The sequence below is a fragment of the Channa argus genome, chromosome 7 (assembly GCF_033026475.1).
Source record: "Channa argus isolate prfri chromosome 7, Channa argus male v1.0, whole genome shotgun sequence".
Classification (NCBI taxonomy): Eukaryota; Metazoa; Chordata; class Actinopteri; order Anabantiformes; family Channidae; genus Channa; species Channa argus.
This window is the reverse complement of record NC_090203.1, coordinates 14,355,609-14,370,035: the sequence shown is the minus strand read 5'-3', so window position 1 is coordinate 14,370,035 and position 14,427 is coordinate 14,355,609. Positions and strand designations below refer to the sequence as shown.

Sequence of the window (14,427 nt, the reverse complement as noted above, 5' to 3'; positions counted from 1 at the left end):
AGGCACTGGCAGAAGCTGGAGGGCACAGAAAAAGCCTCGCTGGTGTTAAATGAATATGCCCTATTTTACCTTACAGCATCTATGTAATTTCAAAAGACTTTGTGTGTGTGTGTGTGTGTGTGGTATGCACAAATGCATCACATTCTGTCTCCTGTGGGATAGAAACGAATATGTATAGGATTTGCATACATGACCCCTCCTTCCATGTGTCTGCCAGCTCAATCTCAGTCCTTTGTATTCCCCTAAAGGCTTTTTGCAGCTGTATCACTTTGCCTGCAGCTATAGTACCCTGTCTCCCCCTGTGGTTAAAATGAAGCATACTTTAAAAACCACATTGAAAACCTCCTGAGAAAACAAGTTGCCACTCAAAGTGATTTTCCCTCTCACCCTTTATTCAACTCTATGTTTCACATCCAAAAATAGTTGTGCTGCTACTGTGATCAGAATAGGTAGCTGTTCAATATACTGTTCATGGAATGATATTTTTACTGACGTGTCTTTATATGTTTACCTACATATGTGTGTGTGTGCACATGTACATCAGTCGAGCCTGAGAAGGTCATCGTGTCGGGTACATTTACGGCCATTGAGGGAGAGGAGTTGAATCTCAGTTGCTTTGCCACCTCCAGTAATCCTCCTGTCTGGATTCGTTGGTGGCTGGGCTACAAGGAGCTCAACACCACTGTTGTCACTATGGAAGAGGTGAGACTTCGCCAAGCATGCTGTTTCCACAAATCAGAATCTGTCCATCTGAGCAAATAGATGAATAAACAACAAATCTGGCAACAGACCGTGTACACAGTGGTTTTAATTGGTGCTCATGCTGGTCAGTATAAAAAGAATACTAAACATTTGTTTGCTTTTGTTTCATTGTTGTGAACACAAGGCAAAAAGCATGAAAAGTAATTTGCAAAGGCATTGCCCTCCAGTCAATCTTGCCTTTAGGGCACCAACAAAATCTATTAAAATGCCTCCCACTGAATTAAAAGAATCCTTAATATGAAATTTGACCTCATGTGAACCTTTATAGATGAAAGAAAACTGTATGACCATGAGCAATCTCTGAATAGATCTGCTTCAGCTTCCCAAATAAATCAGCAGCCGATTGCAAAAGGAGTATTCTGCTGCTCTTCTCCTCTTTTGTGTATGTTAATAAGATCAAAGTGAATAAAAGCTGACACAGAAGATGAGCATTATTAAACAAGCTCTTTATTCATCTGGCAGCAGCATTTTTATTTGATCTTACACAAGGCACTCAGTGTGCTGTGTGTGAGCTTTAATGCATCTGAAACAGTGTGAAGTTAATGAAGACTGACGCTCATGTCCAGTGTCTTTGTTAGTCTTTCTGACTATGGCTTTTACAGTAATCACCACAATAATAGCTTTAATAACCAGATGTGCTGCATAGGCATGACCACTATGGGGCAGGTGCAAAATGATGCTTTGCTCAATTTATGACCATGTGCAAAGCAGGAGAGTCAGATGAATATGCTTATTTATCCTAGACCGTGCACAACATCAGTTATTACAGCAGCTAATTTGCCATCTGTATTCACCCAGGGAAACAAGTGTGTGTTGTTTTTCCCTGTGACTGTCTCTCTCTTCCAAGACCCAGAAGGCCAGAGACCAACACTGTCTGTCCCCTCACTGAACTCTCATGTGTGCTTTGTCTGCAGGGAAACTATGGTGGGATGACAACTATGTCCAACATGACCCACCAGGTCTCTAGAGAGGAAGATGGGCTAAAACTCACCTGTGAGGCTTTCAACAAGGGCACACACTTCTCCAAGACCCAAATAGCCAAACTCAGTGTCCATTGTGAGTGAGCTGCAGTTTTATCAAAAATAGCCAAGAGAATGACATTTTATTTTGGTGCAGTGCTATATTTATTTTTAGAGTGTTTCCATGGTTCAGGAGGGGCAAATTGTAATTACAACAGTTACAATGCAACAATGTCAAGTGCTACAAAAAAAACGAACATACTGTAGTTCTTTAAAAATACAGACCTTGACACTGAATGACCAACTACACTTACTGGCCACTTTATTAGGTACACCTTGCTAATAACAGGTTGGACTCCCTTTTTGCTTCAGAACTGGCTTTATTTTTTAAGGTGCTAGAAACATTCATTAGAGGTTTTAGTCCATATTGACATGGTACAATCATGCAGTTTCTGAAGATGTGTCGGAACACATCCATGATACAAATCACCTCTTCCACGACATCCCAAAGGTTGCTCTAACGGATTGAGATCTGGTGTCCGCGGAGGTAATTTGAGTGACGTTATTATTATTTCTAAGAAACCAGTTTTAAAGGATTTTAAGTTTGTGACATGGCATGTTATCCTGCTTGAAGTAGCCATCAGAGCATGGGTACACTGTGGTCATAGCTGGATGGAAATGGTCACCAACAGTACTCAGGTAGGCTGTGGAATTTCAACAATGGTCACTTGGTATCAAGGATCCCAAAGATCACCCACCCCACACCATTACACCACCAGCGGCAGCCTGAACCATTAATACGTAGCAGGATGGATCCATGCTTTTATGTTGTTCATGCCAAATTCTTTTTCAGAACATTCTCTTTAAACCTTAAAGATGGTTGTGTGTGAAAATCCCAGAAGATTAGCAGTTTCTGAAATATTTAGAAATGCTCAGTTTGAACTTCAGCACATTCTTTTGACCATGTCTGCATGCCAAAATGCACTGAGTTGCTGGCATGTGGTTGGCCGATTAGATATTTTTGTTAAAAAGCAGTTAAACAAGTGTACTTAATAAAGTCATTGGTAAATGTATTTTTCAGACCTGCTTTGTCATATTTGAGTTAGAGGACATCTGTTCAGATTTTCAAATTTGATTGATATACCTGGTATGGACTTCAGTGGTTATTAATGCCAACTCTGTTGAACATAAATTCTAACCAAAACATTCCAAAAACCAAATTTACTAAATGTCACAGTTGTGATGATCCTTTTATAACAGACCCCCCTCAAAAGGTATGGCTTGATGGTCCTCCTCGGGATGCCCCTCTTCATGCGGGGACCAAAATCCGTCTTATCTGCTTTTCCACTGGAGGAAATCCTACTGGTACCCTGACGTGGTTTAAGGTTAGATTGTATAAGCATGTATGTCCGTATGTTTGGTGTACATACTCATCTGTGATTAATAACTCTCCTTCCTGATTTAGAATGGAAGAGCAGTGCATGATGCGCTGAAGCAGACGTCCTTTGATCGGGGTGTTGCTCGAGAACTTGTCCTGGTCCTGACGGCAAGTGACAACATGGCCGTCTATCGCTGTGATGCCACAAATGAGGCAAAGAAGACCATCTCTGCCTACACTAAGCTTATGGTTCACTGTGAGTTAGACTATTGCTCTGAAACATAATAAAAACAGGCTGACCTTTTATTCTTGTTTAACTCAGCCAAGAGAAAAGCAGACAAATAGGTTTTTATATAAGCCCATTCAAACAGATTTATAACTTCAGCATTCCATACTCTTCATTTTCTGTGAGTCATGATGTTTTTTTGTGTACTGCACGGTTTTCCAGTTACAGCAATAAGTATGAAGATCACAACCACACAGGAAGAGCTTCGTCGGGGCCAGGTGGTAACTTTGGAGTGCCAGTCAGGAAGTAGTAACCCCAAGGCCAACATCTACTGGAGCTTGGGCCAACTCAGGTTTGGCTTAGCAGTGGGTGGAAATAGTGACAATGACAAACATGATGCCTCTAATTTAGTGTCATAATTTGTCTGGATGTTTATTCTGTAAAATGTGAAAGTATGCACTATTGCTTAGTGAACTTTAACTGGACTGATGTACCTGCTGGTTGGGATTGGTGTCGTAGGTTACAGGGAGTAGAGAAGCCACCCAAGAACGCTCAGTATGGTGGTGTTTCTGTAAGCAGTTCTCTATCTCTGAACCTGAGTTCACAGCATCACAACCAGAGGGTCATTTGTCAGGCCCACAGCCCTGTGCTAGCTGAGGGGGTCAACACATTCTTCAAACTCAATGTGCTTTGTAAGTATAATAGAGGATGAATTGTTTGTTCATTTCTTTCTTTCCCAGTGTGTTTGTTTTCTTCCTTCTTGGCAAGTGAACCAAGAGATGTGGTTTGCATAAATCTTAAATGATGCATAAAGATGATCTATAATGGTCCAGATGTAAGCTTGTTGGTGTACTTTTTGCACAGAAAAACATGTATGTGTATGTGTGCGTGTTTTGTTTACTTGAAACCTTTTGTTGTGATTTGTGGGTCTGTTGAGCTCTGCGGCAGTGTGTCCTAATTGTGCATTTGCTTTGCTGCATGGTCATGTTTGTCTTTGATGCCATTTCACAGGCAGCAGCCAGCCGCTGCTTCAAAGCTTGGTACTGTGTATGAGCATGATGGAATGTCACTGTGTGTTTGTGCAGAGCTGCAGTTGGACAACAGTACTGTCACTCGTTGTTTTAATGCCTGTCTCTCTGCCTCCCGCTTGTCTTACTCCTCCGTTGTATAAGTGTGTGAAGTTGGTTAGATCTGGAATTATCGGTGGGATGTCAACTTTCTACTGGTTTGACTCTCATTAGTGTCTCTTACAGCTTTTATGCTCAACATGTTTTGTGTCTTTCTGCTCACTCTTGCTGGTTCTCATCATTCTGTGAACCCTAGTTGCTATCCATGCCTGTGTTCATGTATTTCGGGTGTAAATCTAACTCACTGCAGCTATATTTGTTCGCTGTTTCTGTGTCAGACCCACCAGAGTTCAGCCCTGATCAGCCAACGCAGGTCCAGGTGGTGGAGGATGACATGGCAACCATCCCACTACTAGTCTCAGCTAACCCAGAGGAGATCTCCTGCATTTGGCTCCACCGCAGGGAGAAGCTGGTCAAAGGTGATCCAGGGCTGTGTGATGGCTCTATAAACCAGGCCCTAGTTTAGCTGAGCCAGCAAGTAAGCACTCAGCTCTGCCATTCAAGGTCTGAATAAAACATGGCAGGTTAGCTAGCATGGGACCCTGCCAAATGTGATTCTCATTATGGCTCTAATGTATGCAGTCTAAATGAGGATTGCTGTCTCCCTGAATACAACACAACGGTTCTAAACCTGGCTTCTCCTCCAGGCCGGTGTCATCAGGACCCTGCTGCACCCACTCACTTTTTCTGTTAACTCTGGTAGCCCCACCATAAAATGACTATATCCTAAATGGGAAAAAAAAAACATTACATTTTCAGTGCTGTGCTACAGAAGGTGTCTCATGCAGCCTATTGTTGGCTTGATGTGGGAACCCAGCCAGGTCAATCAATAATGCAGGATTAGATGTCACTTAGAGACCAGTGGCCAGAGGACATGTGGTTGATGAGCGTGTAATGCATACTTTATTTATCATTTGCGTGTGTGTGTTTTTGTGTGTGCGTGTTTGTGTTTTATAAAGAGGCAGATCTGCGGTACCACTGGTCAGACGAGAATTCACTAGAGATCAAGAATATCACAAGGAAAGATGCCGGAGTTTACACTGTTAAGTGCACAAATGATGAGGGTGAAAATCAAACCTCCATCATGCTGGACGTTCAGTGTAAGATCCTTCACTTACAACACATTGTTATGCCCACATATATTCTATTTGATTTTCTTTCTGATTTTGTTAGGTTTCCAGTGTAATGTGCTGATGGAAACATTATAGAGCAGAGAGTTCCATATTTTCACTAAGAATAAAAATGTGAATACCCATTTTAAATACTGTCATTCATTCTAATTAATTTTTTTTTTAGTTTCAAAAATGCCATATTTGCAGGTATATAAGTAGGCTCTCTGAATCACAAGTCAAGCACACCATTTAGCTGTTTAAAATCCTGCTTGTTTCCAGAGATTTGGGCGTTTTTTTGTTTTTTGTTGTTGTTGTTGTTGTTAACGATAGCATACTGTATATAATGTTTATAATAGGTTTTTTAAACATGTATAAAACTGCTCAGTGTAAAAATTGTTAATGCATCAGCACAGAAAGACACACCCAGACAACAACACTGACTCTTAGCCCCTGCACAAAAAAACATTCATTAGGCCTCCATGCAAGGCCATGCACCTTCAATGCTGCCTGAAGGCCAGCCTCAAGCACCAGACCCTCAGCCCCGATACTGATGATTTAATCATGGAAGTGTTGAAAATCTAGGTCTGCCCCTTTCTACAAAGCCCACGGCACATGCCTAATGGCTTCTGCCATCCTGATCAACTGGGTTAGACAGTTGTAGATATTCATTATGTATGTAGAATTGTAGTCACTTTAATGGTTGACAGTGTAGCCCACTTAACAACGTCAATCCCGGTTAGTAGGCCAATGGTTGGATCCCACAAACCCAGAGGGTATGTCTCTCTAGTGTTTCCCACCACCTCTTCAAGTGTGAACATGCTGTAGCTTTAGACAAGCAGACACTAATGGCCTTATTTTTGTACTCTAAATACATGACACCCATGGGAAGTATAAAAAGCTTGTGATGTAGAGGCAACCTCAGGAAGACAAGAGGAGCTACACAGTTAGGAAGGAGAGTTGATTTGATAAATAGATGGATGAGGAGAGAAACCAAGGGAAGGGGGTTTGGTCAGAATGCCTCGTGAGTCATATGACTGAGTCGTATCAGTCACGACACATACGACTCAAGCACAAGCATTTTATAGAAAGGTCATGGCATTGTACAGGACACACAGATGCCAATAAGTAGAGGCTAAGGAACTATTTCAAAGGAAAACCAAAGCCTGTTAAACTGATTGGCAAATGATTTGTCCTAGGTTGGCATTTTAACCTTTGGTCCTGCCTTAAGGATTGTCCCGTTTTCATACATTCAGATGCTCCCAGTGTCAAGGCAGAAAAAGACCCTGTGTTGGTAAACGTGGGGAAAACAGCAGACCTGATATGTGTGGCAGATGCCAACCCCATCATACATGGCATGTTCTCTTGGAAGTGGCTGGTGAGGACTACATAAGCTACACGGATATATAAAGAAACACTGTCACCATCTGAATTATATTTCCTTTATCTAGCTTCCTTTATAACATTTCACTTGTTTTTGCTATTTATCACTGGCCTTTCTAAATGCACCGCTGCAATATATTTCACTGGGTCTAACCATCCTTCCACCCCACCTCCTTCTGCTCCACACTCAGCCCAAATCCAGAAAAATAGCTTTCATTACTGCTGTGTGACTAAAGGGCACATTTGTCAATATGGCGTGGTCTCCTTATCTACTGATGCCTTCTCCGATCTAACCCACCCCCCAGCAGTACTGTGTGTCCCGCTTTCAACCTACACAACCTCGCCTTTTATTTTTCCCTTTGGCTCTCCAACCTTTGGCATTATCCTTCTCTGTCCTCAAAGCTCATTCCCCCAATGCCTTTCCCACCCCCACTTCAAGCCCCGATGGGTTCCGGCTCAACTCTCCCTCACTGTCCACATGTCTTGCTTTCATACAGCCTCCAAACTGTAGCCCTCACCCAAGAGGAGGGGAGTGTGTATTGAGGGATAGTTGCTGTCCTCCGCTTATTCTCCCTCACTCTATCTTCCACAGGGAGAAGGGGAGGTGGAGATGGGAGAGGAGACCCAGGAAGACGAATCAGGCCTTCTGACCATCCATAATGTGACTCGGGCTCATGCTGGTCTTTACCAGTGCACAGCCAATAATGGCATAGCACCCCCTGGCACTGTAGATGTGCAGCTGGTAGTTCAATGTGAGTTAGTGGTATTTTCTTAGACGGAAAATCACAAAGACTTGTTTGTCGAACCATGCACGTGTTTTGTACCTGTCAATAAATACACATGCACATTTACTCCTTTATTGTGTCTCCGTGAATTACCCTCCATTCCTGCTTTGTCTTCTGTAGTCAAACCAGAGCTTCAGAAAGGAGCCCAATGGAGGAAAGTAGCAAGTAGAGGGGATGGCACCACTACTGCTGAGGTAGTGTGTCAAGCAGAAGGTATTCCTCGTGTCGACTTTGCTTGGGAGAAAAATGGTGTACGCATGGATTTTGCAAATCCCAGGTAGAAAAGCATTTTTCCATTTTCCATTATTCTCTTGCCATTATGCTCACTATTAACTTAAGTGCTACTGTCAGCATTTGGTTACATTTTGATGAATCCTTACAATTAGATTAGGTTCTCCCCTAATATAATATATTCTTTTGCCATTTCTTGCTATTTCACCACTAAATCCAGGTTTAGTGCATTTTATTCTTTGCCTTTTACTATGCAAATACCTGTTTAATGCTTCTTTGATGTGTGAAATTGGGTGACTTAGTGCAATCTGCAGGACATCACAATCCCTGCTGTCTGCCTGGTCGGGATTTATCTCTCTTTCTGTGTATGGATGTGCGTGTGTGTGTGTGTGGACGTGCGTGCATGTGTGTATGTGCACTTGCAAACATGTATGCTGCAGGTATGGGGAGCGGATTGTCAGGGAGGGTGCTGTCCACACCAGCACAGTCCAAGTAGTAAATGTGAGCGCAGCTCTGGACTACGCTATCTTCCGCTGCACAGCTCGCAACTCACTTGGGGAAGACAAGCTAGACATTCAGCTCGTCAGCACAAGTATTTATATACATTTTGTGTGTACATGTGTCTGTATATGTGTTTGGGGGGGGGCTTAAGCCTACACAGGTATCCTTAGCTGTCTTTAAAGAATATGAACAGAATGTGGCCTATATGAGGCTGTCAATGCTGGTTTTGTAGACTTCTGTAGGGACATCTACGGAAGAGTTGCTGTATTAAAAGACAAAAGAATGAGATGAGTTGTGGAGTTGTAGTTAAGCAGGTTGTATGTCCAAAATGAACCAGTAAAACTAACCCTGTAACAACGTAATGCGACACTTCATTCTTAAGTTAAGTTCCACAATTACCATATATAAAGATGTTTTTTTTTTTTTTCTCAAAATAATTTAAAGACTCTGTGTACTGAAGGGGTCAATAGAAATACTGAAAATTTAAAACTACTATCCAAATCTTTAAACAACCTTAAGTCTTACTAATGTCATCAATGCACTTTTCCCATTTTAAAAACCTTTTGCACCTCCTGCCAGCTGAAAAGAGGGTGCACACCACATAAAGGCTGGAATCACAAGGAGCCAAATTAATGGAGTGGAGTATAAAGAAAGCCAAGTGTCCAGTGATGTAAAGACCAAAAGATGGTTGATTAAACCATAACTAAAAGGCAAAAATGCATTGTGTACATACTCACAGTGGTGTTTGTGACTGCTTAATGTGAAAGGAATTGTTTGTTAATGCAACTGAAAAATCCATCACTATAGTAGGCCTGTGTCAGGCCTGTGTGACTATCAATTTTTTGCTACCAAGTGGTAAAAACCTACCTGAGGCAGCTTTAAATGAATGTCCATTTAATTAAAGTCAGTGGTTAGGGCACACAGCATGTAGAGATTATGCATATCACGCACTTGGCAGTGGAACACAATTTTTTCCTTTGGTTCTAATTTGGCAGCATCTCAAAATAATTTTGTCTGTGCTGCCTTGTCCAAGGTTTATCAGGCTTTTCCAGCAACTAACAATGGTGTAGGAGGACCATTGCATGATTCTGTAAACTGGAAAGAGTTGTTGTTCCTGACTGTCAGCCCTTTTAAGAAACTTATTTCATTGCTCAATCTCTACTTTATCATTGAGCCTATAGCAGTACTTCATTTCACACTCAGATAATGCTGCAGTGATATACTTTGCTCTCCTGGGGTGCTTAGACTTTTTTACCTTCAAGCTACCTGTGTATCCTTGCACCACTGCCACTATCAACAAAGTCCTGCTCTCAGCAAAGGCCCACAGCCATCATTGGACACATTTAATGTTTACTATAAAAACCATAAAATACAATCCAATATTGGCCCGGTTTTCCACCGTCGTGTTTTTTTTTTTTTTTTTTTTTGTGCTGTGAATATTCATAATTAATCTGACGCAGTGATAATACATTTTATTTGCTTCCTTATCATTTTACAGCCTGAGAGGAAAAGAGAATTTTAATTTTTTTTCATGCATGGTGCTTTTTGGATTTGAAGGAGACGGGATCCAAATAAGGCTGACCTCTTTGCCCTGGAATCTTATGAGGGGAGCTGATAGTTGGAATTATTTACTCTGCAAACTGGGCTGCAGCCTGGAGCGTGAGACGAGTAGAGCATCCCCTTCTTATGTAGCTGCTCACAATCTCTCCTCATTCTTTCCTTGACTATCTCTCGCTCTGGCCCCAAAACCACCCTTCTTTTTTTTCATGCTCCAAATTCAAAATAATCCACTTTCCCCTCACTACCCTGACTGAAGCAGTGCCTCTTGTCAGACCGGAGGCCTGGTTAGACTACTTTGATCTTTGTTCACAATATTGATAATAATCAAGAGACTTCATCCTTTATTGCATGACTTTGTTTGGATAAATTGGACAAATCAGCCACTTTGTTCTGAGTAGGATCAGCTATAGCACTGCTTTCTGATCATTCATACAACAAAGCTCAAGCCTAAGAAAAAGCAGATAAGGAGCTATGCACTGTTTAAAAAATGCAAAGCTGTTTCTGTCAAAAACAAAATCTTTGGAAGCTTGTGAAATAAACTCCGATTAAGAAGAGATAAGCTGTTAAATAAAAAAAGAGGTTTTGGAGGCTCTTTGACAAGTGCTGGCTATGGTGATCATCTATTCCCCCTGATTTCATTGTATTCTGTTTTTTATTAATAATTAAATATCTAAATAAATATTTATTAAATGGTTACTGTCAAATTCCCTTTCTAAAAGTCTAAGTGTCATGATTTCTACCTACAAATCATATTAAAATCAGCTGCGTTAAATAGTTATCCTTAGTTCTTCTGACACTTTGATCACTTATCTGATAAGAATAACTGCGTTCTAAGACAAAATAATTTTTTGTGAAAAAGACAAAAGTACAAGTACAACATTTGAATAAACCTGGATTGGCAAGGCGTCTTCTCTGGGGAAAAAATCTGATCAGTGGCAATAGTGGAACCATTCTCCCATGTCTTTAAGATCATTAGCCTTGCTCTCACCTTTAGAAACATGATTGTGTCTAAAGCCACAGGGCAGACATAAATTCTTAACACCTAAAGCACCTAAAGCAATAAGAGAATTGTCCACTTTTCATATTTTCTTTCATCCTCAGATCACCCAGATCCCCCTTCATCATTTCGTCAAGTCAGTGTCACCCATGACTCTGTAACTCTAGAGTGGATCCCTGGTTTTAATGGTGGTTTGCGGCAAAGATTTCGTATAAGGTGAAAAGTCAGGAATACAGGTTTAAATGCTCCTATAATCAATAGTTGTAATTAATATTGCCTTTTGGTCTACAGATACCGTTGGGACAAGTCACCCAGTTTTCTGTACATGGACGTCTTTCCTCCTGGAACAACAACCTTCACTGTCACAGGCCTGCAGCCCGTCAGCACCTACAATTTCTCTGTCAATGCTCGCAATGCAATAGGAGAGAGTGAATATGCTGATAATAATGCAGTTCTGACCATCACCACCAAGGGTCAGTTTGGAGTAACCCCAACTTGACACTGAAAGGACTGTTTATAAGTGACGTTTTATAATAACTTTTAACATGAGAGAGTGATTATTACAAGTGTGGTATCAAAGTTTTTGTTACTATTGTTCTTATTTTATAGAGAGGCCAGAGCCAGAAGGAGATCCAGCAGATGATGATTCACTCTCACACAGTACGTCTTTTATCACAACTCTCTGAAAAAGCTCTTAAGGGCAGTTGGAAATTGCTGTTTGCACAGCAGCTGGCTTCATTTGGCTAAATCATGTTAATGTATGCACCTCCAAGGCTTTTGATGTTTGCTCTATGAGAGTAGTAGTTGTCATGGCTCCCATCCATACTTTTCCCCCTCTGCTAGTTATTAATCAATAAAGTCAGTTGGGAAAGTAGTTGGATCTGTCTCAGTCAGTTTTTATCTTACTGAATTATCTCATCTTGCTTACCATTTAATATTCACTAGTATGCATTGAACTTGTTTTGTTAAACAGGTGCAAGCACACTGCAGGCCTATTTGACTCTAGTGTTCTCCGTGGTGTTTGGAGTCCTGCTGGTGTTAAATTCCCTGGGTTGTTTCTTTGGACTGAGGTGGAAAAAGAGGCAAAGCCAGAAAGGTAGCAACAATGATTTTTTTTTTTCCCTCTTTAGCTGTGCAAATGTTTCCCCCATCACTCACTTTTATTATAATTTCCCGATTCCTCCACAAAATTCTAAAGAATCTTGATCTTTCTATCTTTTCATGTCCCCCTTTACATCAATTTATCCTGTCTCCTCACCTTCTGCTCATTTTCTAAATCTGTACCTCCTGCCACACTCATTCTTCAGAGCTGTTGCTTCTGTGTTTTGTATACATCCTTTACCTCATTTTTGACTTTATGTCCTAGCTCTCTGTCTCTTTCTAACTGCCCATTCTCCTTCTTACTCTTTTATTCTTCACCTTCCCTGTCCTCTAGTTTTTACATAGATTTTTCTCAGCTGACTTGCCTTTTATTCGCTCTCACTCTCTGGCCTTTTTATTGCTCTGATCAATTTCAGTGCTTATAAGATGATGCCCCCCTCTTCAAGTTCTAATTTCCTAACACTAAGCCTCTTTCCTCCCTTTTTTGTTCCCCCTGCAGGGGGTAGAGGAAGCAGTGTGTTGGATGGAAAAAAGAATGGTGAGGACAGGTAAGTCAGGGCTCTGCAGTAGAAGTAATAAAGAGACGAACATCCAATCCACTCTGAGAAGACCTGATACATTGGCTGACCCAGCTACTAAAACAGCCACACAGACAAAATAACAAGCTTCTCTAAATATCTTTCAATATTAGTGTCTTTATAAACTGCACCATAACAAATATGTAGCACACTATACAGTACACAATATACATTTTGTATTTTTAAAGACAGTAATGTATGCAAGAAAGAAATTACTATGTCTGTTAGTTCATAGTGGGATTAAGAGTTTCAAGCAAATGACAGAACCCGATTGCTCATTGTAGGTCCAGTCGGTCAACTGTAAGCAACTCCAATAAGTATGAGAGTCGGGAAAAGATCAACACCGCAGCCCAGCGCACTCTCCTCATCGACTCTGGATCTGAAACAGACAGCAATGTCTACGAAAGCTATACAGCGGTAAGAATGGGAGTGAGAAGGAGGTAAAGGGTGTGAAAAGGCGAAAAGAAAAGGGCAACTGGGAAAATATGCAGAAACACAGGGAAGGTTGACTAAACAAATGAGGGGATGAAAGAGGTTAGGCAGGGGGTGAAAAGATCTGACAGAAGAGGAAGTGGAGAATTCAGCCATAACAAGGAAAATGGAGAGATAAACTAATGAAACCTTTAGCTGTGCAAAGAGATGGAACATAGATCAATACCCCACAATTAGCATTCAAAATACACATCGATCTCAGCAAAATTATCATTTTGTACATCAGAAAGGCCAACAAGGATTTGAACCTTAACGAAAACTGTTGAGTGAGGGAAAAGAAAACAGATAGCACTGTTCTGTCAGAATGGGGTATAATGAAACCTCAGATCCCCACAGAAAAAAAGCTTTATCTCACCCCTAGTTGCAAAGATACTGTAGATTCTGAAGCTGTCAGCGTTGGCTAATCCAGAAATAGATTTTCTGTGATGTGTAGTGGTTTGATGCATATTGCTTTGGTTGTATTTGCCCATATTTAAGATATCAACTTGTAAGCCTTCTGCCCAGGGGTACCATTTTCATAGGGACTTTATCCTCTGTCTTTTTCAGTAGTTAGTAATTGTTCAGTCTAGTAAACCATTGAGGCACCTCAGACATCTTGGAGATGAATATATAAAGACAAACGTCCATCTGCTGGGTTATATATAGTTCCTGCATGGGAAAATGTGTTTTTCGTGAACTGACCCTCTGAGAAATGAACGCACCACCCTCTGCTTTGATTTAAAACATGTGGAACTGTCATTTGGCTGGTGTTATATAGGCTCAAAGTTGTCACGATGCTATTCCTTTTGTTTCACTAATTTCAGGAAAGTTCCCATTATTATTACCCCACCGGTCACTACATACCGCCTCTCAGTCCACACACTGAGGAAACACGTCAGTTTGGTGAGACCAAAATATACATGTAAACAACAGTAAACTTTAGCTTGTATTCAGGCACCGGACCCTGAAACATTCTAATTGTATTTGTTTGTGTTTGTGCTTTGGGTATGTGCTTCCAATTGCTCTTTAAGATGCTGCCCACCTCCCTATGGACTCTCACAGCCACGTGTATGAAGATGTAAGAGATGAGAGTTTGTACCAGGATATCCTGGCTTCCTCCCTTCTTTCCCCCCCGACCTTGTTTGACCAAAGAATGCCTCATCAAATGAATGAATGGAGATCAGCAGCCTACCCTCAGGTCTGTAAACAAAATCCTAACCTACTATATGGTGAAAGCTCCACTTATATTGATTAGTTAA

The 14,427-nt window shown here is 41.1% G+C and overlaps 1 protein-coding gene across 1 annotated transcript in view; it reads left to right on the top strand.

Moving 5' to 3' along the window:
- The window catches only part of nphs1 (NPHS1 adhesion molecule, nephrin), a 35,678-nt gene that overhangs the window by 19,009 nt on the left and 2,242 nt on the right, over positions 1 to 14,427 (top strand). Inside the window, exons 10-29 of the mRNA XM_067511836.1 lie at positions 545 to 702; positions 1,677 to 1,818; positions 2,982 to 3,106; positions 3,187 to 3,355; positions 3,548 to 3,677; positions 3,845 to 4,017; positions 4,731 to 4,871; positions 5,412 to 5,552; positions 6,818 to 6,939; positions 7,537 to 7,696; positions 7,850 to 8,006; positions 8,401 to 8,552; positions 11,123 to 11,234; positions 11,310 to 11,491; positions 11,628 to 11,678; positions 11,992 to 12,114; positions 12,619 to 12,667; positions 12,982 to 13,114; positions 13,993 to 14,071; positions 14,200 to 14,366. Of these exons, the coding sequence (XP_067367937.1) occupies positions 545 to 702; positions 1,677 to 1,818; positions 2,982 to 3,106; positions 3,187 to 3,355; positions 3,548 to 3,677; positions 3,845 to 4,017; positions 4,731 to 4,871; positions 5,412 to 5,552; positions 6,818 to 6,939; positions 7,537 to 7,696; positions 7,850 to 8,006; positions 8,401 to 8,552; positions 11,123 to 11,234; positions 11,310 to 11,491; positions 11,628 to 11,678; positions 11,992 to 12,114; positions 12,619 to 12,667; positions 12,982 to 13,114; positions 13,993 to 14,071; positions 14,200 to 14,366 (2,666 nt within the window). The remainder of the gene's footprint in view (positions 1 to 544; positions 703 to 1,676; positions 1,819 to 2,981; positions 3,107 to 3,186; positions 3,356 to 3,547; positions 3,678 to 3,844; positions 4,018 to 4,730; positions 4,872 to 5,411; positions 5,553 to 6,817; positions 6,940 to 7,536; positions 7,697 to 7,849; positions 8,007 to 8,400; positions 8,553 to 11,122; positions 11,235 to 11,309; positions 11,492 to 11,627; positions 11,679 to 11,991; positions 12,115 to 12,618; positions 12,668 to 12,981; positions 13,115 to 13,992; positions 14,072 to 14,199; positions 14,367 to 14,427) is intronic.